Source organism: Thamnophis sirtalis, unplaced genomic scaffold (assembly GCF_051295495.1).
Source record: "Thamnophis sirtalis isolate CommonGarterSnake01/CBP01778 unplaced genomic scaffold, rThaSir2_p1.2 scaffold_2, whole genome shotgun sequence".
NCBI lineage: Eukaryota > Metazoa > Chordata > Lepidosauria > Squamata > Natricidae > Thamnophis > Thamnophis sirtalis.
The window spans coordinates 12,022,091-12,046,307 of NW_028261382.1; the positions used below are offsets into that span (position 1 = coordinate 12,022,091).

The 24,217-nt window shown below is 44.7% G+C and overlaps 1 protein-coding gene across 1 annotated transcript; it reads left to right on the forward strand.

Moving 5' to 3' along the window:
* Positions 1–2,692: 2,692 nt before the first annotated feature.
* Positions 2,693–21,525, forward strand: PLIN1 (perilipin 1). The gene is made up of 6 exons (XM_087703637.1): positions 2,693–2,790; positions 4,245–4,446; positions 6,346–6,428; positions 7,329–7,563; positions 11,252–11,424; positions 19,623–21,525. The coding sequence occupies exons 1-6, from the start codon at positions 2,746–2,748 to the stop codon at positions 19,959–19,961; spliced, it is 1,077 nt and encodes a 358-aa protein (XP_087559763.1). The 5' UTR covers positions 2,693–2,745; the 3' UTR covers positions 19,962–21,525.
* The last annotated feature ends 2,692 nt before the right edge of the window (positions 21,526–24,217 follow it).

The following is a 24,217-nucleotide window of genomic DNA, read 5'->3' on the forward strand; positions in this document are numbered from 1 at the left end:
CCACCCCTGGCTGGCCCTCCCTACCCCACCCCTCCCAGGAGTCTCCACGCAGCCTGTTTTGGATGCCAGGTAAGTGCTGGGCCCATGTGGCGGTTTGAGGATGGGGGAAAACAAGCCTCCTAGAAGTTATGGAAGGCTGGAAATGCCATTTCTGGCTTCCGGGGGAGCCTCTGGAGCCCCGGGGAGCCAGTTTTTGCCCTCCTGAAAGCCCCCGTAGCCTGGGGAAGGAGAAAACGCCCTCCGCTGTGGAGCAGGAGGCCAACTAAGTCATGCCCACCATGGCTATGTCCACCCAGCAACCAGGCAGTGAACCCATTGCTGAAATGTTTGTAGCCCACTCCTGGCTGTAAAACACTGTGAAGCGGTATATAAGTTTAAGTGCTATTGCTAATGCTATTGATAAGCTTTCGGACTCATGCTGGAGCCCATCCTCAGGGAAATTCTCTCTCACCAGAATTTCTCTCTCTGCTACAATCCGAAGGCTTGTATACCTCCAGGTGTATGCCAGTGATGGGTTTCAAAATTTTTTAGAACCTCTTCTGTAGGTGTGGCCTGCTTTGTGGGAGTGGCTTTCCAGCCATGTGACTGTGTGGGCGTGGCCAACTTGTAAAATGTGGTGGAACTCACTTAACAACGCTCTTGCTTAGCAACCAAAATGTTGGCTCAGAAACTCTGGCATTTGAAGCACGCAAGTCTTAAAGCTGTCAAGTTACAAGACCCTTGCACCCCTAACCCTTTAGGAAAAAAAAAACCCAGGGGTGTTCAAACTTGACAACTTTAAGACTTGTGGACTTCAACTCCCAGAATTCCTCCTCTCGCTCTTCATCTTGATGATGTGTGGACGGGCGGGGGGAGGGAGCTGGAACCGGTTCTAAATGGCATTGTAGATTTGTGGAACCTCTTCTATAGAAGCGGTTAGAACTGGCAGGAACCCACCCCTGGTGTAGGCCAAGAATTTCCAAGCTAATGTAGGAAATAAAGCCTGGGCACCAGGTTGTTTACTTTGAAACCCTGGCATCTTAAACAGGCAAGTCTCTCTTTTTTAAATAGAATAGGAAGATTAGCAAGGAATTCCGTAAAAGCACCTAACATCCTCCACCTCACCTCAAAAAGAGTTGGGTAAGGTACTTTCCAAAGATCCCGAGAGTTTTTCACATTTTGTCATGTTGCTTGGGCAATTCTTTCCCTAATTTGAAGTCCCACTTGGCTGGTATTTCAGACATCGGTTTGAGTTTCAGGGGCCCAGGGGAGCCATCTTGCTTAATCCCCGAAGAAGCTTGGCAGAATTATTGAGCTGGAAGGTGGGGCTTCATCGCATTACAGTCTGGGGCATGAGTTTCTTCTTCCACAGTCGAGACGGCGCTGCTGGCACCCTGTTCAGGACTTCTTGACTTCTGCAACCTGTGAGTACCTTCCCTGTACAGTTGACACTTGCAGATGGTCTTTGAAATTGGCTGCTGAAAGGCAGGTTTTGTAATAGGAGCTTGCTTTTCCCCATCCTAGCTAAAATCCTCAGGATTCAGTCATGCATGCAAAGAACTGGCTTTCCTACAGAGGCTGAACAGTTTTTGTAGCCAGCTTCCTCTAGCTGGAGGGTCTGAATGGGAAGGAACAGGTTCGGACTGAACCCATCTGAGACGGATTAGCTTTGGGCCAGAGGAAATTTCTCCTTAGTTCTAGGTTGCTTCACTCCTTGATCACTTATCCCTCCTTGATGAGTTTCATCCGTTGCTTCAGGTGTTTTGGAAACTAGGTTGGCCCCCTCTTCATTTTGTTCATGGCAAAATTAATTAATTTTCATATCCTTAATACAACTCACATTATGAACTCACCCCTATCATGGGAAAGTTTGAAGGGAAAAGGTGTGGTCGTTGTATTGTTCCTTTTTATAGTTGCTGTAAGGTGGGGGACTTGTTGTGTGTTGTGGGCAAAAATGTCATAGCCTACCTAAGTGCCATGTGAAGATATAATTTCTTTGGTTTATTGAAACTCTCCTGCATTTCCTCCTTTGTGGGATAACTCTGAGCATTAATTGATAGTGGGTTTCCGTTTTTCCCTACATCACCCCTAGATATGCAGCAGCTGCCAAAAACGCCAACACAGCCCTAGGCTGCATAAACCGAGGGATAGAATCAAGATCACGGGAAGTGTTAATATCACTTTAGAATGCCTTGGGAAGGCAACACTTGGAATACTGCATTCAGTTTTGGTCGCCACAATGTAGAAAAGATGTGGAGACTCTAGAAAGAGTGCAGAGAAGGGCAACAAAGATGATTAGGGGACTGGGGACCAAAACATATGAAGAACGGTTGCTAGAATTGGGTATGTCTAGTTTAATGAAAAGAAAGACTAGGAGAGACATGATAGCAGTGTTCCAATACCTCAGGTGCTGCCACAAAGAAGAGGGAGTCAAACTATTCTCCAAGGCACCTGAGGGTAGAACAAGAAGCAATGGGTGGAAACTAATCAAGGAGAGAAGCAACTTAGAACTGAGGAGAAATTTCCTGACAGTTAGAACAATTAGTCAGTGGAACAACTTGCTTCCAGAAGTTGTGAATGCTCCAGCACTGGAGGTTTTTAAGAAGAGGTTGGATAACCATTTGTTTGAAGTGGTATAGGGTTTCCTGCCTAAGCAAGGGGTTGGACTAGAAGACCTTCAAGGGTCCCTTCCAACTCTGTTATTCTATTCTATTATGCAACATTTTATACGTATCCCATGATTTAGTTGCAGGCTAATGCTCCACAATGTCAGCCAAAAACAAACCAGTAATGCAGAATGGAAGCCGCAAGGTAAGTTGTCCCAACATGGGACCCTCCTTTTGATAATAAACCTATAATTATCACTCTCAAAATGGCTAAAACAAATTCATTAACATCAGCAAATGTCTGGTGAGACACCATTTATACTACTGGTGAATAATGTCTTTTTAAAAAGTCATTTAGTCAACAGGTTAAGGGGACCTGATCCAGTTCTGCAGGCTAAAGCAAATTTTAATTTTGGATGAATTAGATACTATGTCTGCTCTTTATTATTTCAAAAAAGCCATTGATGTGGTGTTTCATCATTATTTCATTGGAAACACAGCAACCCAGGCCACTATTACAGAAAAGAGTTTGGATTGGAAATAATGTGAAACGACTTTGAGTCTTTATTGATTAGCCCTTGGGCCATATCGAAGCGCAAAGTTCCAATTGATTACCAAAATTTGATAAAAAGCAATTTAAAATGGAATTTGATTAAATATAATTTTAAATGAAATTGGAATAAAATACGGTTTTAAATGAAATTGGAATAGACTACGATGATTTAAGATATAGATAAAATATGATAAAAATTTCATTTCGGTATCACCCCTGCAATCTACCCCAATCAGTCCCACATATGCCAATCTCAACCGAACCATTTTGCTTAAATATTGTGCTATGTTAAATGTTATTTTCCAGTTCTGGCCGCACATTAGGTAAGTTGTTTTGATATGGGGATCCCAATGGGTCCTTCGTTTGGTACATAGACCAAGATACCGATCTCTCATCCTCTTATACAGGCCCCAATCAAATGGGATGTGAGCCAGGTCTTCTACCTCTGCTGGTGAAATGACAAAAGAAAAGATTCCCTAGCCTAAATGTCAAGCCCCACGAATATTTATATTCCTTTTTCATGTTATAATGTACAAGTAGTCCTTGACTGCAAGGGATTATGGGGTCATTAAAAGAAAATGATGACTATAATCAGTGATGGGTTTCAAAAAATTTTAGAACCTCTTCTGTAGGTGTGGCCTGCTTTGTGGGAGTGGCTTGCCGGCCATGTGACCAGGTGGGAGTGGCCTGGCAGTCATGTGACTGGGTGGGCGTGACCAAGTTATAAAATGTGGTGAAACTCACTTAACAACGCTCTTGCTTAGCAACCAAAATGTTGGCTCAGAAACTCTGGCATTTGAAGCATGCAAGTCTTAAAGCTGTCAGGTTACAAGATCCTTGCACCCCTAACCCGTTAGAAAAAAAACCCAGGGGTGTTCAAAATTGACAGCTTTAAGACTGTGGACTTCAACTCCCAGAATTCCTCATCTCGCTCTTCATCTTGATGATGTGCAGACGGGCGGGGAGAGGGAGGTGGAACCGGTTCTAAACGGCACTGTAGCTTTGTGGAACCTCTTCTATAGAAGAGGTTAGAAGTGGCAGGAACCCACCCCTGACTATAATGCAACTCTAGTTATATCCGCATCCATTTTTTTCCCCTTGAACAGCAAAGCAGTGTGTTACAGAGAGTTCTGCAGTTTCCCACGGTGAATTCAGCCCTCACCAGTCTCCAGAGGACCTATGCCAGTGCCAAAGAGATTCACCCCTTGATGGCATCCATATGTGCCACCTATGAGCGAGTTCTCCAGGATGCCAGCTCCTTGGCTCTGTGGAGTGTGAAGTCTGTGGCACACAAGCTGGAGCCTCAACGTAAGTGTCGCACAAGCTTCATTTTGGAAAAGACCCAAAAACACACACACACACACACACACACACACACAGAGACGTTTTCATTTCTCACAGTATCAGCTGCTTTAATCTTTACGTCCACTCTGTAGTGCCCCAGGTGGGTGCATTGCTGACAAGTATTCTGGATTTTCTGGGGGAGAATTAAATAATTACAGTCTATTATTTCTGTGACTTCATAAGTAAAATTTTCATTTTCTTTGACTACAATTCTTTTGCACCTTTGAATTCCAAGCATCATGGCTTGAAGTATTGCTATGTAAGACATTTTGCGGAAAATGTCTATGCAGTTTCTCAGTCATCCAGGTCATGGTTGCCGTAACGGTGCTTTTTCAGTGGACAACTGGACTTTCTTGTTTTCCTTTGAAGATCTTCCACTTTCCATCCAAGAAGCTTCTTCAGGTCATACTCAGGTTATCCTGAGGTCAGCTGAGTCTTCAAATAGCCGTCAATGACTCTCGTAAAGGATGCAAATGACCAGCTGTCTGCAAGGAATATAAATCCTTCCATTCTCCACCATCTGGTCAGAGCTCAAGAAGCTTCTTGGGTAAGAAGCAAAATGTCTTCAAAGAAAAAAAACACACAAAAGTCCAGCTGCCGCCTGGAAAAGCACATTTGGGAAACATTGTTGAAAATACAATATTCCATATAGTTCTCTTCTTTCTCTGAACCCTGCTTCTATTGGACCACTCCAAGATAGTTCAGAGATTTTCCAGAAGAGTAGAGTAGAGTGGAGTAGAGTAGAGTAGAGTAGAACAGAACAGAACAGAACAGAACAGAACAGAATTCCTTATTGGCCAAGTCTAATTGGGCACACAAGGAATTTGTCTTTGGTGCATATGCTCTCAGTGTACATGAAAAGGGTTCCACCACAAATGCGCGCACAACAAAAGCGCGCCTGACTAAACCGCGGTGTCTAAAGCGCGGTGACAAAACCGCGCGACGAATGAGCGACGAACTAGCCCTAAAGCGCGCCGACAAAAGCAAGCCGACAGAAGCGCGCTGTAACGTAACCCTAAACCTAACCCTAAACCTAACCCTAAACCTAACCCTAAACCTAACCCTAAACCTAACCCTAAACCTAACCCTAAACCTAACCCTAAACCTAACCCTAAACCTAACCCTAAACCTAACCCTAAACCTAACCCTAAACCTAACCCTAAACCTAACCCTAAACCTAACCCTAAACCTAACCCTAAACCTAACCCTAAACCTAACCCTAAACCTAACCCTAAACCTAACCCTAAACCTAACCCTAAACCTAACCCTAAACCTAACCGTAAATCTTACCTTAAATTAAATTGCGCTTCTGTCGGCGCGCTGTTGTCGGCGCGCTGTTGTCGGCACACTGTTGTCGGCGCGCTTTTGACATCGCAGTTTTAGCGCCGCGGTGTTGTCGGTGCGCTTATGACGTTCGCGCTTTTGTCGGGTCAGGCCATGAAAAGACATGATATATTCGTCAAGAAGCTCAAAACTGATAATATTGAAGTGTTCTTACAGCAGCCCAGCTGTTTCATACCGTGGAATGCCATATCCAGAATTGCAAACCTGACTTCTGGATAACCCTCAAACAACCTCTGGAAGGACATAGTCCAGAAGAGGGATGGCACATGTTCGAATTCTCCAAAATGCTCCATTCTCCAAACTGAGGGTTGCACATAATAATAATAAGATGAGGAATGCAATTTGTAACATGGTAGCATGTCATGTAACTGTGGTTTTAATGCACCACCCAAACATAGTCTATGAATCTTGGTGAAATTTTTGTGAAGATAAACAAAAATCAAGTAATCCAGTGTCTGACCATCCTTTCTGTTCCATCACTGTTTTGACATTCTCCCTCCCCCCCCCTCTCTCATTCAGTTGCAGCAGCCAATGTTTTGGCTTGTCAAGGTTTGGATCATTTGGAGAAGAAGATACCTATCCTTCAAAAACCAGTGGAGGAAGTAAGTTGTTTTTTTTAAAAAAAAGTAGAAGCAAACTGTCTTGCTGAATTAGATCAGGATTTATAACCTAGCTGCATTTATTTCATCCTGGTCCCGTGTTCCAAGTATAGCTTTCATCTCAAAAATGTAGGCTTTCATGACTTAAATTTGGGGTCTGTCTAGAAACTGCAAAAGTTGGACCATAAGAATGGCTGAGCGCCAAAGAATGGAGGCCTTTGAACTCTGGTGCTGGAGAAGACTCCTGCGAGTCCCTTGGACTGCAAGGCTATCAAACCGGTCAGTCCTAGAGGAGATCAAACCTGACTGCTCTTTAGAAGGCCAGATCCTGAAGAGGAAACTCAAATGCTTTGGCCACCTAATGAGAAGGGAGGACTCACTGGAGAAGAGCCTCATGCTGTGAAAGATGGATTGGACACGACTTCACAAGTAACAACAACAACTAGAAGCTGCCAAACTTTCCATTAGGACTATACTAGCCTAGTGAACTTTTAGACATCTCCTTCTTCCTATTTGCCTTTCTGCTAAATCTATCAGACAGATCCTTTGTCTTGCTTGAAAATGTAAAATGGCCATAAAGCATCTTCTCCATTATCTATTTTCCATAAGCTATTTTCCAAGGAACCTGAATGCCAGACAAGGAATCATGAATGGAAACTGATCAAGGAGGGATTCAACCTGGAAATAAGGAGGAATTTTCTGACAGTTAAAGCAATCAACCCACGGAACAGAAGTTGCCTTCGGAAGTTCTGGGAGCTTCATCACTGGAAGCTTTCAAGAAGAGACTGGACTGTGATTTGTCAGAAATGGTGTAGGGGCTTCTGCTTGAGTGGGGGGTTGGACTAGATGAACTACAAGGTCCCTTCCAACTCTGTTAATCTGTCATCTCCTCCTCTTCCACAGGCTACGTCTGATTTGAAGGACACCATTCTGGCTCACCTTCACTATGTGATATGCTCTGTCATGAGCATCCTGGACAAAGTCTTAGGAGTGTCTGCTGAAAATAACAAGCAGCCCAAGAACAGCCTGAAGGTCAAGACAGAGAATGCAAAGAGCAGTCAAGTGGCCCAGGTGGCTAAAACCTCTGCCGTTGGGAAGTTGGAGAAGGGGGTGGATCGGAAAACGAAGCCCAATTCAGGTGAATACAATGCTTGATCTATTGTAAAAAATGGTTCCACCACAAAACCGCGTTCGACTAAAGCGCGCTCGACGAAACCGCGTAGCTGACGTCATCACAGGGCGACAACAGCGCGGAGACAGAAGCACGCTGTAAACGCTAAACCTAAAATTAACCTCTAAACCTAAACCTAACCCCCATAAACCTAAACCTAACCCCCCTAAACCTAATCCTAAACCTAACCCTAAACCTAACCCTTAACCTAACCCTAAACCTAACCCTTAACCTAACCCTAACCCTAACCCTAACCCTAACCCTAACCCTAACCCTAACCCTAACCCTAACCCTAACCCTAACCCTAACCCTAACCCTTAACCTAACCCTAAACCTAACCCTAAACCTAACCCTAAAGCTAACCCTAACCCTTAACCTAACCCTAAACCTAACCCTTAACCTAACCCTAAACCTAACCCTTAACCTAACCCTAACCCTAACCCTAACCCTTAACCTAACCCTAAACCTAACCCTAAACCTAACCCTTACCTTAAGTTGAATCGGCTTGCTTTCAAAGCGCTATTTAAAGCGCCCTTCTTTCTCTGCGCTCGCTGTTGTCGCCCTGTTGATGACGTCAGCGACGCGCTTTAATCGGGCGCGCTTTAGTCGAGCGCGGTTTTGTCGTGCCACGGTAAAAAATCTCATCTTGGAGCTGAAAAACTTCACATATGCACCCCAGCTTTCTGATTAGCAAGATATTTCAAGGCTGTCGTATTTGCTCCTCAATGGGGGTTTCCTGGCAGTGTCATTCCTATTGATTTCCAAAGAGTCCTCCCTGCGGGCATGCCAGCCTTCGCCCCAGCCCAGCTCCACCGTGCATGCATGGGCGCCTCCCGTCAGCCAGATGGCCTTTGGGTCTCTGCCACGCAGGTGCAAGGGGAAGGATGCATACGGGGGAGGCACGTGGGCATTCCTTGGGCAATGATAATGCTAATCCCTTCAGCCTGGAAGTGACATAACTGTAGAAGTAGTAGCAAATGTGACAGTCATAAAGGGAATGTAGCTTTTCTTCTTTCTTTTCACATCCAGAGAAATATTCTGCCTTTTCAATATTTCCTAGGATACTTCATTTTTCTGGGAGAGGGCTGAGTGATAACTTCCTACATTACGTTGTAACCATAGACTAAGAGATAAATTTGTAGTTGTGCTTATGACTGCTGTAAGAAAGATCAAAAACTACTCCTTAGTATCTTTTTTTCTGTTACTTTTTTGCACTTGGCTTTCTTTGTATTGTCTTATTGTCTTTCTTCTTCTTATTTGATATTACTTTGTATTCACATTTATTTTCCTTTAAAAAAAAAAAAACTTTAATAACATTGTATAAAAACGGGATGTAAATTAGGCAGTTTTGCCTCTCTGCCAAAGTCTGAACTAAAAAGTGACACAAATCAGATTGAGGATATAATCTGTCATCATTTGTTGTTTTGGTTTCACTCCAAATATTGTCTCCAAATAAAGAGAGAAAACATCTTTTATTTTTGCTTTTTTTAAAAAGAAAACAAACAACAACAACATATGTTGTTGGGCAGCCTGAGTTTTCCCTTATTATGAGATGCTGGTCTTGTTAGTTTCATAAACTCATTTCGTTTATTGGAAATGAAACCTGGGTACTTTCTGGTTTCGGAATTAGAATGTTGTAGTCCTGATTTCTCATAAAACATTTTGGGGTTGGCCAACAAAGTGAGATTAAATGGTTGCAATTTCTTACACTCCAGTACTCCTCATTCCACAAGGTGGTGCTAGAAACATTCCTACCTCCCTTTCTTTGAGGCTGTTAAAGAACTTGCTGAATTCCTTTTCAACACCACATACAAACTCGTACTTTTCACAACAGCCAACGTTTTCAAAATCCAAGTTATCAGAATTGGGGAAGGAGCTTTGTTGTTGTTTTTGCAGAAGTGGAAAGCTGATGTTCCATTCTTTCATTGTTCCTGGATTGACACTGAACCCCCTCCCCCCCCAAAAAAAAGATGTTGAGATTCTAGAACAGTGTTCCCAACCATTTTTTGGCCATGCCCCACCAAAGCATCTCTAAAATCCTGATGACATACAATTCTTACTTCACTCAAAAAGTGAACTCATGTGGAGGAAGCCTTAAAGGCCATTAAATTGGTTTAAACAAGGTTCAAATTGCCCCCATTAAAAATCAAATTGCAGCAAAGAGGAGTTAAAAGCTCAATGAAAGATGATACTAACCTTTTTTAAAGTTTATCTTAGAATATCTTTGTTAAAGATTTATACCCTGTATTGGTTCTGGGAAGCCGGGGGGGGGGGGGGGGAGGTTGGGGGGGTTGGGGTGGGGAGGGTAAGGGGAGGGAAGTAAATATTTGTAAAAGGTTTTTTTTCAAAATTTTCAATAATAATAAAAAATCAAATTGCCCCCCTGTGGGGCATGGGCCCCATGTTGGGAACCAACCACTCCTCTCGAAAGACTGCAGAGAAGAGCAACAAAGAGGATTAGGGGACTGGAGGCTAAAACATATGAGGAACGGTTGCAGGAAGTGGGCATGTCTAGTTTAATGAAAAGAAGAACTAGGGGAGACATGATAGTAGTCTTCCAATATCTCAGGGGCTGCCATAAAGAAGAGGGAGTCAAGCTATTCTCCAGGCTATTCCCTCTCCGGGTTCCATCCACCAGCCAATGCCATCTGGCTACCACCCGGGGGAGGGCCTTCTCTGTAGCAGCTGCGGCCCTTTGGAATGAACTCCCGGCGGAGATCCGGACCCTCACCTCTCTCCAGGCCTTTCGGAAAGCTGTCAAAACCTGGCTGTGCCGGCAGGCCTGGGGTTGATGAGTTCCCCTCCCCTCTCGACTGGTATGGCTGTGTGATTTTTCGTGTATTTTAATTATGTGTACTGTTGTTTATGTTCCCTTTCCCCCCTGAGTTGTTCGCCGCCCTGAGTCCCTCCTGGAGAAGGGCGGCATACAAATAAACCAAATACAAATACAAAGGACCTGAGGATAGAATAAGAAGCAATGGATGGAAACTAATCAAGGAGAGAAGCAACTTAGAACTAAGGAGAAATTTCCTGACAGTTAGAACAATTAATTAGTGGAAGAACTTGCCTCCAAAAGTTGTGAATGCTCCAACATGGGGTGTTTTTAAGAAGAGACAGGACACCCATTTGTCTCAAATGATGAAGGGCTTCCTGCCTGAGTGGGGGGTTGGACTAGAAGACCTCCAAGGTCTCTTCCAACTCTGTTATTCTATCCTACTCAAAATGCTTGAGAGGTTAGTGTGGGGTACGCTGTTTGGAAGAAGCCTGGGGTCTTTAAAGAGACGAAATTAAATGTAGGTTACCTGAGATACCGAAATATCTGCTTGTTCCCAATCATCTGTAATGAAGTCTGCTCATAGGCAGAGATGTTCCGGTGACATAGAACAGCGGTTCTCAGTGTTTTCTTCACCGTGGACACTTTTTAAACACTTTTTGTGGCCATGGACCACCACCCCCCCAAGACTTAAGATTTAACATTTCTTCAAGCCTTTGCAGACCTTCTGTGATGACATCATGGCCCCTCCAGATGTCCACAGACCACAGGTTGAGAGCCATGGGCAGAAAAACATGTCGAATCGTTTAACTTATTTTAACCTATAGGAGAACAACGGTCTGGTGTATTAATTATACAATTTTCCAAATTTCTTGCTTGTAGTCCACAAGTCTCCAGCGGGATGTGCCTCAGAGAAGATGCCTCCTTCCAGCGCCCTTGCAAGCATCAAATCTTTAGCTGCTGCATTTTCCCAGCTTGCTTTCACACCGACATCCCAAGCCATCCAGGTTACCAAGGACACAGGATTGAAACTGGCTATGTGGATCTCATATTTGGTAAGTGCCATAGGATTGGGTTGACAAATTTGCATATGTTTTTGGACCAAGAAGTACCTTAGCAGTAAACAGCTTTTCTCTCTCTCTCTCTCCCTCCCTCTCTCCCTCCCTCTCTCTCTCCCTCCCTCCCTCTCTCCCTCTCCCTCCCTCTCTGTCTCCCTCCCTCTCTCCCTCCCCCTCTCTCTCTCCCTCCCTCTCTCCCTCCCTCCCTCTCCCTCCCTCTCTCCCTCCCTCCCTCCCTCCCTCTCTCCATCCAGCCTGTTTCCCCAAAAATAAGTCCTCCCCAAAAATATTGCAACAAAGCAGCAGTCATGAGGTGACCATGTTTGCTGTCTCCTGCACCTCAAAAATAATAAGACCTTCCTGAAAATAAGGCCAAGCGCTTATTTCAGGGGTCAAAAGAAAATAAGACCCTGTCTTATTTTCAGGGAAACACGGTATCTGTCTGTCTGTCTTTCTATCTATCTATCGATCGATCGATCGATCTACCTACCTACCTACCTACCTACCTACCTACCTACCTACCTACCTACCTACATATATTAACACATCAATGCACAAAAAAGTGGGGGAAATAAATGAACTTTATGTCTTAGATTGAGTTCCCATCCTGGAAAGTTACTACTAAAACACTCCAGTTGATTGATGGCTGCTCTTATATTTCATCAAGGGTGATCGTCTGTAATTAGGCCACCCACCCAGCCACCTGTCATATTTATCTGTCTGTCTGTCTGTCTTTCTATCTATCTATTTATCATCTATCTATATCTATATCTATCTATCTATCTATCTATCTATCTATCTATCTATCTATCTATCTATCTATCTATCATCTATCTATCTATCTATCTATCTATCATCTATCTATCTATCTATCTATCTATCTATCTATCTATCTATCTATCTATCTATCTACCATCTATCTAATTTATAAAACTGCCCATCTCATAAGAAATTATTTCAGATGGCATGTATGTTCAATTTATACTTTAAAAAGAAAAAAGCAACAAGTACTCTCTCCAGATCTTTCTCCAAGATATGTTGCTATTCCACAGGTACAAAATATAAAAACTGGAGTTTGTCTGGATTATTCAGTAGTTTGGAGTATGGAATGAGAATTTCTCAGGACTTGAAGGCTCATGTAGCACCTTGGCTAAAGGAGCTATATTTTGCTTCCAGTCTAATTCAAGGTATTGGTCAATGTCCTACATGTCATGGGAACAAGTTACCTTGGAAACCATCTTATCCCGATTATGTCAACCCATCTCACCCGATTAATAGGGAAGATCATATAATATATGTGGGTATATACAGTGGTGGGATTCAAATAATTTAACAACTGGTTCTCTGCCCTAATGACCCACTGGGTAGGCTTGGCTCGGTGGTCATGTGACTGGGCGTGGCCAACTCAATGGCACTCATGTCGATGGGCGCTTAACCAGAGAGGCAGTTTCTGTAAGCAGGGCAGTAAAGATTAGGCTAGAAACAACACCAGAATGTTTCCTTCCTGTCTTCCTTATAGGATTAGCCCTGTAAAGTGGGGGGAAAGGCAAAATGAGATTTCTTCCAACAACCGGTTCTCCCAACTGCTTAGACAGTTAACAACTGATTCTCCCAAATAGTTGTGAACTGGCTGAATCCCACCACTGGGTATATGCATCATTTTGTATTTATATATTTATTTAGTCATGTTTATGTAGAGTAAACAAGAGGTGGAGACCCTTTGGAGAGCTGTATGCAGCGAAATTTCATTTTAATATATACCAATTAGTGTACATTCAAAGTGACAATTAAGTTATCCTAAGTCTTCTAAGATTTTTATGCTATGGATCACATCGGTTAAAGCAGGGATTTCCAAGCCTGACAACTTTAAGACTTATGGATGTCAACTCCCAGAATTCCCTGAGTTGGCAGAGGAATTGTGGAAGTTGAAGTCCACAAGTCTTAAAGTTGCCAAGTTCGAAGACCCCTGGGCAGGGCCGGATTTTCTATAGGCTAACTAGGCTTCAGCCTAGGGCCTCAAGATCAAGAGGGGCCTACATTCAAATTGTTAGCAAAATTAAAATTATACTATTCTAAAAACAGTGAACACTAAAACACTGAACCAAAAATAAGGAGAAATTCTACGCATATGACTAATAAACAAACATAAAAATGTATTGGTTAAGATTGTTCCAGCGCCGCAGCAGTTGGGGACCCCGCCCACGTTCCCGGCACTGGCGGTTGGGCAAGAGGCGCGGCCGCTCCAATAGCCGCCCCGTCGACGCGGAGCCCACCAGTGGCCAGGCAGGTGAGGGCGAGGGGGCCGAGCCAGGCAGCTGAACCCGGTGAGGGAGGTGGCTGGCCTCGCTGCCTTTGCCGCAGAGCAGAGCCGCCCTCCGTCAGGAGGCCAGCTATATATATTGATATATATATCACAGTAATAATGTATTTTATTGTCTCTCATGTAATTTACAAACTTAAAAATGGGAGGTGAAAGGGCCTCATAAGTGGAATAGCCTAGGGCCTCTTTTCATCTAAATCCGGCCCTGCCCCTGGGCTAAAGAATTTCAACTGGCTGGGTCCAGGAAGAGGACCTTCTCTGCTATGGCTCCCACCCTCACCTCATGAGGTGAGAAGGCCTCTGATGTCCTGGTCTTTCATTGGTCTTTGAAGACTTGGCTTTGCCAATCAGCACGGAGCTCATTGAGCAGGATGCAACCCTGGGGCCAATTGTCACCTTGATAGCCTTCTCCTCACCTTTTAACTTTTCACATATTTTATTCTTGTTTTTAACTGGCTCTTTTTTTTTTTTTGAGATACGGTATTTTATATGGGTTTTAAATTTTTAGGTTTTTAATTGCACACGTTACACTTAATGCAAGCACCTTGGACCGTATTCAAATTTTTTAAAAAAGTTTGCATTTATCTAAGAAGGCCAAACCAGGATTTCAGTGAGGTTTGGATCCTTTTTAGCCGACAAACCTCATAATAATCCTTGCTCAGCTATTTCCTAGATTCTCCGCATTCCATTTCCTGAGCCACTATCCGGATTTTGGGCAGACAAAATAAGTCTGGATTCTTGGTTCAGAAATCAGGACAAAGTCCTGGCTAAAAAAAGCTACCTCTTAGAACCAATAATAGGTCCTCTGTGCCTCTTCCCTAGAGGTGGGTTGCTGCCAGTTCGGACTGGTTTGGGCGATCGGGTAATTCTGACCACTGGCCCCGGTGCTATCCTGTCCTATACATCTCATGCTCTGGCTCTCTCGCCCCACCCACGCAGCCCAGCTGATTTCCATACCTCGCCCGCTATACTCACTGGGGCTGCCCGAGAAGGTGTGCTGGAAGCCACGCACATGAAATAGCCATGTGTTTGAAGCCACACCAGGGTTGGGTTCCTCCCAATTCTAACCTCTTCTATAGAAGAGGTTCCACAAATCTACCATGCCGTTTAGAACCAGTTCCAGCTCTCTCCCCCCCCCGCCCGTCCACACATCATCAAGATGAAGAGCGAGAGGAGGAATTCTGGGAGTTGAAGTCCACAAGTCTTAAAGCTGTCAAGTTTGAACACCCCCTAGGGTTTTTTTTTCTAAAGGGTCAGGGGTGCAAGGGTCTTGTACCTTGACAGCTTTAAGTCTTGCGTGCTTCAATGCCAGAGTTCCTGAGCCAACATGACTGGAGGAGGAATTCTGGGAGTTGAAGTCCACAAGTCTTAAAGCTGTCAAGTTTGAACACCCCTGGGATTTTTCTTTCTGAAGGGTTAGGGGTGCAAGGGTCTTGTAACTTGACAGCTTTAGGACTTGCGTGCTTCAAATGCCAGAGTTTCTGAGCCAACATTTTGGTTGCTAAGCAAGAGCATTGTTAAGTGAGTTTCACCACATTTTACAAGTTGGCCATGCCCACTCAGTCACATGACTACCAAGCCACTCCCACTCGGTCACATGGCTGGCAAGCCACTCCCACCCAGTCACATGGCCGGCAAGCCACTCCCCCAAAGCAGGCAGAATAGGTTCTAAAAGATTTTGAAACCCAACACTGAGCCGCACACAAGCGCAGAAGGTGCGCACGAGCGAAGCGCCTGAGTGCTCACATTTTTGGTTCTTCACTAGGCTAACTGATTGTTAAATTATGGGAAGCCCACTTCTGCTCTTTCCCCATTATAGGTTTTGTTTTCCCTGCAGAAAGAGGTTTAACATTTGGCTTGATTCCTTTCTGAAGGAAAATCATGGTGAAGAAAATCTAACTCAGCTGTGTCCTGTTTTGAGAGTCTAATCTCTAGTAAAGATCCCTTTTCCATCTCCGGGACATTAATTTGGAGGTGAAGGTGAAAAGGCTGTTTTATTTTTAACTGGCTTTATATAGTAATTCATGGATTTGATTAACGTCTTTCTCAAAGTCCATTGGGATTACTGATTTGAAACAGGAAGATAAAATGTGTAAACACACACAAAGAGAGAGAGAAAGGAAGGAAGGAAGGAAGGAAGGAAGGAAGGAAGGAAGGAAAGAAGGAAGGAAGGAAGGAAGGAAAGACGGAGGGAGGGAAGGAAAAGGAAGGAAGGAAAAATAGATGAGTGAGAGAGAAAGGAAGGAAGGAAGGAAGGAAGGAGGGAGGGAAGGAAAAGGAAGGAAGGAAAAATAGATGAGTGAGAGAGAAAGGAAGGAAGGCAGGAGGGAGGGAAGGAAAAGGAAGGAAGGAAAAATAGATGAGTGAGAGAGAGAGAAAGGAAGGAAGGAAGGAAGGAAGGAAGGAAGGAAGGAAGGAAGGAAGGAAGGAAGGAAGGAAAAATAGATGAGTGAGAGAGAAAGGAAGGAAGGAAGGAAAGACGGAGGGAGGGAAGGAAAAGGAAGGAAGGAAAAATAGATGAGTGAGAGAGAAAGGAAGGAAAGACGGAGGGAGGGAAGGAAAAGGAAGGAAGGAAAAATAGATGAGTGAGAGAGAAAGGAAGGAAGGCAGGAGGGAGGGAAGGAAAAGGAAGGAAGGAAAAATAGATGAGTGAGAGAGAAAGGAAGGAAGGCAGGAGGGAGGGAAGGAAAAGGAAGGAAGGAAAAATAGATGAGTGAGAGAGAGAGAAAGGAAGGAAGGAAGGAAGGAAGGAAGGAAGGAAGGAAGGAAGGAAGGAAGGAAAAATAGATGAGTGAGAGAGAAAGGAAGGAAGGAAGGAAAGACGGAGGGAGGGAAGGAAAAGGAAGGAAGGAAAAATAGATGAGTGAGAGAGAAAGGAAGGAAAGACGGAGGGAGGGAAGGAAAAGGAAGGAAGGAAAAATAGATGAGTGAGAGAGAAAGGAAGGAAGGCAGGAGAGAGGGAAGGAAAAGGAAGGAAGGAAAAATAGATGAGTGAGAGAGAAAGGAAGGAAGGCAGGAGGGAGGGAAGGAAAAGGAAGGAAGGAAAAATAGATGAGTGAGAGAGGAAGGAAGGAAGGAAGGAAGGAAGGAAGGAAGGAAGGAAGGAAGGACTAGATTTTGTATATTTCTTGAATTTGCTCCCTTGAAGCCAAAACCCGAGATATTCTGAGACTGAATTAAAAGGATGTCACTTTAATCAACACATAATTAATTGTTAGATGTGGCCACCGAAGGGGCTGACTTGAAAAGGGGACTCAGCAGATGCAAAGGGAACAGCTTGCATGGCTGAATGCCACCTTCTGAATCGTAGGCATTGTGTTCTTAGTGTCGGTGTCTAAAAGGGAAGAGTGGAAGAGAAGTGTTTGTCCAGTTCTAGCTTAGGACTTCCTGGGTGCATCTGCTCAGCCATTTCTGGCAAGGAATACAGAACAAGATGGACTCTTATTCTAATCTAATCCAACCTGCTGTGAAGAACTTTCCTACATTCTGAAGTGGGAGGAGGCAGTAGCTCAATGGGGAAGCACTTGTTTGGTTTTGGTCTCTAGCATCCTTTTTATGAAACCTTGGAAATGAAATGAAAATAGGATAGGATAGAATAGAATATAATTCAACTCAACTCTGGAGGGGAGGAGGAGGAGGAGGAGGAGGAGGAGGAGGAGGAGGAGGAGGAGGAGGAGGAGGAGGAGGAGGAGGAGGAGGAAAGGAGAATGGAATGGAGTAAAGTAGAATAGAACTCAACTTAACTCAACTCAGGAGGAGGAGGAGGAGGAAATAAGGAGAATGGAAAGGAGTAGAGTAGAGTAAAACTCAATCTAACTCAACTCTGGAGAAGGAGGAGGAGGAGGAGGAGGAGGAGGAGGAGGAGGAGGAGGAGGAGGAGGAGGAAAGGAGAATGGAATGGAGTAAAGTAGAATAGAACTCAACTTAACTCAACTCAGGAGGAGGAGGAGGAGGAAATAAGGAGAATGGAAAGGAGTAGAGTAGAGTAAAACTCAATCTAACTCAACTCTGGAGAAGGAGGAGGAGGAGGAGGAGGAGGAGGAGGAGGAGGAGGAGGAGGAGGAGGAGGAGGAGGAGGAGGAGGAAAGGAGAATGGAATGGAGTAAAGTAGAATAGAACTCAACTTAACTCAACTCAGGAGGAGGAGGAGGAGGAGGAGGAGGAGGAGGAGGAGGAGGAGGAGGAGGAGGAGGAGGAGGAGGAGGAGGAGGAGGAGGAGGAGGAAAGAAAAATGGGATGGGATAGAATAGAATAGAATGCATTCTACTTCTTTCTTTCTCATTGTGACAATTTCTTCTCTTTTTTCCACCTAGCTGCTAAGGAAGGAATCTTGCCTAGAATTTAAGTCACAGCCGTCAACTCTCAACATTTCAGACAGGAGTGTCCCACCTTCGGTTGCTGAGAACTAAATCTAGCACTGCCTGCCTACATCTCAGCTGCGAGCTGTTTCCCATCCCTAATGTTTATCTAGTCCAAAGCAACCGTTCATTCGCCATTAACTAAACTAAATAACCCTTGAGTATCCCAACCTGATTAAAAAAAAATGCATGCAATCAACTGTTACCCTTTGCCCATCAGGATCCTAGACTATAGCAGAAAAGCAAGTTAGCTGTTGGGGTGTCAGCTTGAGCAGCTGACACTCCCCCCCCAACAACTATTAATAGCAGGTTTTTTTTTTTTACGGAGTTTGGCAGCTGGTGGCTGAGTTCACACCACATGCTTCCTCTTTGCAGAAGAGGAACCAAGGACAAGGCCTGTGTTCTACCCGAGAGGCTTAGGACAAAGTGATGGCTCACCACAATGGCTTGATTCACTGTAACATACCTTATGACACTGACGGCGAAGCTTTTGGGTACCAACTGCCCAAACCGGAACACACATGCATGTATGTGCATGTGCACACGCACGCAGTGGTGGGTTCCAGATCCCGTTCCAACCGGTACGGGATAGGCAGCGTCCACATGGATGCGTGCAGTGCACGCGCACACATGTACATGTGTCTTAGCGCCCCTGCGAGCCTCCGGGATGCACCAGCTGCTCCACGGAGCATCGTACAGGCGCTGTATGCACCATTCACATGCACGGAAGCGCGGAAGGCTTAAAAGACAGGTAAGGAGCTCGGGCGGGCCCTCCAGAGCACCTTACCCGAACGGTATCTGGTGCTCCGGGCAGGCTCCGGTATGCCCATACTGGGGCATACCGCCTGCAACCCACCACTTCACGCAGGAGCACTGGAAACCCATAGACCAGCTGGCCAGTGCGCGCATACCTGTTTTGGGGGCATTTTTCAGGCCATTTTGGGTCGTTTTCAGGCTGTTTTTTGGGCTGTTTTCAGGCTGTTTTTCAGGCCATTTTCGGTCCTTATTTGGGCCTGAAAACAGCCAGAAAAACACCCTGAAAACGCCCCCCAAAAAGGCAGAAAAACACCCTGTTTTTTAAACCAGAAGAGGAGCTGGCGATGGCACGCATGCCCACAGAGAGAGCTCGGCATGCCACCTCTGACACGCGTGCCACAGGTTCACCATCACAGCCTTATGTTAAGTTCCCACAAAGTATATAATTTTAGCCAAGCAGATTGAACAAAACCAGCCCTCCTTCTTCTTTCTTTTCCCAAAGGAAACACTCAGGGGAAATCCAGACGGACAAATGTACATAGGCCACTCATTCTTCAAACTCCCTACCAACCAAGAATAGAAAACAATGTTCCCCAAAGACGAAAACCTTGAATTGTATCAAAGTCCCGGAAATGCCATTGTTATTGATAGTACGACCTCGAGTTGGGTGGAAAACATAGATTTGGGGAAGAGCAAATCATTCTTTGAATCACCAGGGATCTCCCTCCCTCCCTCTCTTTCTTCCACTTTCCACTCACCAGCTCCCCTTCCCAAGGGCTGTGATGACAGAAGAGGAAACCATGGTGATGGGTCCTCCAGAATCTTGCCTAGGACAAGATGATGCCCGGCTTGTTACTCCCGAGAGCAAGAGGCTACAAGAACGGCGGTCTAGCCGGGGACATTATCCTCTTCCCTTCCTCAATCTTGATGAGCCCCTCACCCCTCCTCAAAGCCCACCCTCGGAAGCTGAATCTGCTATGGCCTGGAAATCTTCCAGCAGCAGGAGATGGAGCGAAGGCCTGTTTCGGTCCAGCCTGGAAACCACCCACATGAGGACACACTTCGCAAGACTCTACAACTCCGCCATCAAGAAAGACTAAGCCAGGGAGTGGGTTTGCTGCTCATTGAGCTCAACTAGGATTTGTTAAGTGTGAATTGCTATCCCAAAAGGCAACTGGGTTTGCTTGGTTTTGTTTTTTCTTTTCTTTGAAAAAGTTTAGCTTTGCATCCAAGAAGCTTCTTTGCTTCTGTTCTGACTTAGGCTTCCCCAAACCACAGTGCAGACTCCTGACAAAAAACCATTTTTATTAAGCTACTGTGAATTCCTCTCCTTCACATCCAGCAAAGTCTTTCAAGGGTGAATATATAGTCACAGACCTTATCTGGCTTGGAGAGCTGCCAGGCCGGTATCTTCAACACTTGGCAAGGAGCCTCAGAGAGTCACGGACCAATGAAGCAAACTAATTGTCTCCTGCAAACTCCACTCCCCTTTTGCTCCTCTTTTATTCCCTATGGGAGGGGTCATTTATCATCCACCTGTGGCTTTACTCCCAAGTCGAACCCCTGCTCTTTAGCTGTTTCCTTTGTTTGGCAACTCTGCGCATGTGCACACTGAGAACAGGCTCCAGCTGTTCGTCTGCCTCATTGATGTCTGACTCTGAAGGTAGCTGATAACTGGCATACGGCCCTGGCCCCCTCTCTGCCTCCAACACAGAGCCCTCAACAGAGCCTTCCCCAGACTCCAGGACTGGTTCCTCCCCAACCTCCTCACTGTCCGAATCTGCTGCCAGCTCTGCTGGCCACTGGAAGTCCACAACAGCTTCTTGGATGAGAAAGGAAACATTTTCAAAGGAACCCCCCCCCCCCCAAGAAAGCCCAATTGCCTTTTGGAAAAGCACATTTGGGACGACCATGACTTGGATGATTGAGAGTCTCCATATTTGCTATATATGTTACTGTTAGATGACTTCGCACAACAGCCTAAACCCACAGTTCAGCAATTCCAAAGGCTGAAATCTTATATCTCACTTAGCTATGGCAAAGATTGCAAAATCACAATCGATACACTAAGCCACGAATCATGGCTGGCTGGATTCGCTGCAATGCACAAAACCACACTCTGGCTTTGGGCTATGAGAATGAAGCAACTGGCAACCAAATCTTCTGCTAAATGTACTGCTTAAATGTACTGCATATAAGCAGAAAAGATTTAGTTTAAATCTCTCCTGGCTGTGCCCCTCATACCCCAGCAATTACATCCACTGTTGTAATGCAAGCTTTATTAGCACAGCTTTAAAAATTCTCCAATAAAATAACCACCTTTTACCGGATTTGTGAGGACAATTCCATGCTTCTTAGACAATTGTACCAAATGTCAGGCCAGCAACCATATTCCTTTTGGATCTTTGGTCTGCCACACTTTCTAATATTCTACTATGCCTTTTCTATTGTGGGAAAATGGGAGGGGGGATTGTATAGAGTTAGATGCTATGTAGCCCAAACAAAATTCCTTTCTAGAAAACCAAGGTCATCCTTTGTCTCTGCACCTCTGCACCTAACTGGAACTGGATAGGGGGAACTGCCAGCATGGCAGTGGGAGGTTGGGCCATATGATGGGCTGGTGGATGTGGGGCAAGTTTGTGAACTTTCAATTGGGTGAGGGAAACCGGGAAGCTTTCAGATTCGGGTTTTCCCAGATGTGCCAACATGGCTCTCTTAATAAATTGGAACTTTGAGGAACGCTTTGCCTTGGACTCTGATTTAATTTTGGATGCTATTTGGAACCCTGACACCAAAGCACGTTGATGGTAGCTTGATGTCTTGTTTATTCAAAATTGATGGTTTTGAGGGAGAGGGAGGAGGGTCGCAACTGTGATATGGAGAGGGTGTAAAATTCTCTTCCCCCTCCCAGGAGGGGGTTGCTGCCGGCATTACTGCCGGTTTGGCGTGAAAAAAAATTGTGTGCATAGATGAGCAAAGGGAGCATGCGCATGTGCCTCTGCACCTAAAGAGGTCTGCGCATGTGCACAACATTAGAAAAAGGGAAAAATAACATTTATGCAATGAAGATTGTTCTGCGCATGCGCAGAACCGAAAATCAAGATGGCAGCCCCGCCGATAGAACTGGTTCAGCAGCCTGGCAAGCCAAGTTACTACCTACTCAGCCGAACCGGTCGGAACCCACGTCTGCCCACCTCCCTATGCCATTATTGTGAAGAAAAAAAAACCCTCCCCAGTATCAGTCTTCTTCTGAAAGAGATGGAACAAACTCTGAGGCTGATTGGGTGGGAAAGGGTGCAATTCAAGGTGCTGGTTATCACCTTTAAAGCCCTTCATGGCTTGGGACCAGGTTATCTGAGGGACCGTCTCTTGCGGGTCACATTTACCCGACCCATCAGAGTGGGAGGCAAGGAATGTTGCATGTCCCATCCCTGAGGGAGATACACCTGGTGGGACCCAGAAGAAGGGCCTTCCCCGTGGTGGCTCCCTCTCTCTGGAACCTCATTCTCCCACAGATTAGAACGGCCCCCACTTTAGCACGCTTCCAGAAGGCGCTGAAGACCTGGCTTTGCCAGCGGGCCTGGAAAACCCAGAGCAGAATGGAGGCCAGTGGTGGGTTTCAAAAAATTTTCGAACCTACTCTGTGGGTGTGGCCTCCTTTGTGGGAGTGGCTTGCCGGCCATGTGTTTTCTCTCTCTCCCTCTCTCTCTCTCTCTCTCTCTCTTTCCTTCCTTTTGTCTCTCTGTCCTTTTTTCCTTTTTTTCTTTCATCTCTCTCTCACTTTTTCTTTCTTTTTTTCTTTTTTTCTTTCTTCCTTTCTTTCTCTTTGTCTTTCTCTCCGTGTGTGTATGTGTGTGTGTGTGTGTGTCAGTGGTGGGTTTCAAAAAAATTTGGAACCTCTTCTGTAGATGTGGCCTGCTTTCTGGGTTCACTGGTAGAACCTCTTCTAACCAGTTCGGTAGATTTGACGAACCAGTTCTACCGAACTGGTGCGAACTGGTAGGAACCCATCTCTGATGGAGGCCATTAAATGGCTTGCATGATCTGCTGTTGCTGGGGCGGGAGGTGGGGGGTGATTTTATTATATTAATTTATTGGGGTCTTTTTATTAATTTTACAGCTTTAAATGAGGTTTTATACTTTGTAAGCCTCCTTGAGTCGCCAGGGGCTAATAGGCGGGCAATATAGATTCAATCAATAAATAAATAAGCTAAAAGTCACCGGGTGAGGTCCATTGTGAGGACCTGAACTTTGGTTTCTCCAGTTTCAAATTTCTAAACACTTTTCTATTACAACAGCTGCATCCCACATCCATGTAAGGACAGATAGTCCTCAACTTACAACAGTTCATTTAGTGACCGTTTGAAGTTTACAATATCGCTGAAAAAAAGTGACTTGTGACCATTTCCCACACTTATGACGGGAGTAGCATCCCCATGGTTTAGGGCGTGTCATATTTTTCAACTATTAAGAGGTGCTGAAATGTTGTGACTTGCCTTGGGGATTGCGAAGATATTTTGGTTACTTTAATATGATGTAGAAGTGCTTGGTAAGGAACTACATCAATATCCTAATTTTTTAATATTTGGTTTGTTTCATTTTGCTGATGCAATCTACATCCGGATGCTTGACACCTGACTCACATTTATGACGCTTTCCTGTGTCATCTGATTCTCTTTGGTGGCCTTCTGACAACATAGTCAATCTGAAGCCAGATTCACTTAACACCCGTGTGACTAATTTAATAACTGCAGTGACTCACTTAACAAATCTGGCAAAAAGAAGTTTGCAAAATGGGTCAAAACTCCCTTAACAAATTTCTCACTTTGCAACATCAATTTGGGGGTCAATTGTGACTGTACACAGAGGACTACCTGTATTGTATAACTTCCCAATACTTATCTTGTTAATTTTTTTCCACCTTTAGTGTCTATAAATAGGACTGGTTTGTGTGTGGTACAGTCTTGGCAGAGAAATTAACATCTAAATCTTTGGAGGGAGTGTGACATTTAACAGCAGCAGTGAAAAAAAGAACATTTTACTTTTCTTCATGTCTACTGTTATGGCAGAATTCTGCTTAATCTTGTTACCGGTTTCTCCCAAACCTCTTGAGTTGAAAGAAATAATAAATTTGACTTTGATTTGTCCATTTGTGACACCACAGTTGCACGACGGACAGAAATTAGACAAGCTATGCTTCCCCATCACCACCTGCAACTCCTGTAGGTGTGATTTGCTTCTAATATTTGTTATTTTAGTACCACTGCAGAAATCAGACAAACATGAACAAGATAATAAACGAGGAACAAGAGAGTAAAAAATTCAATGACAGATTGAAGAAACAGGCATCAGATGG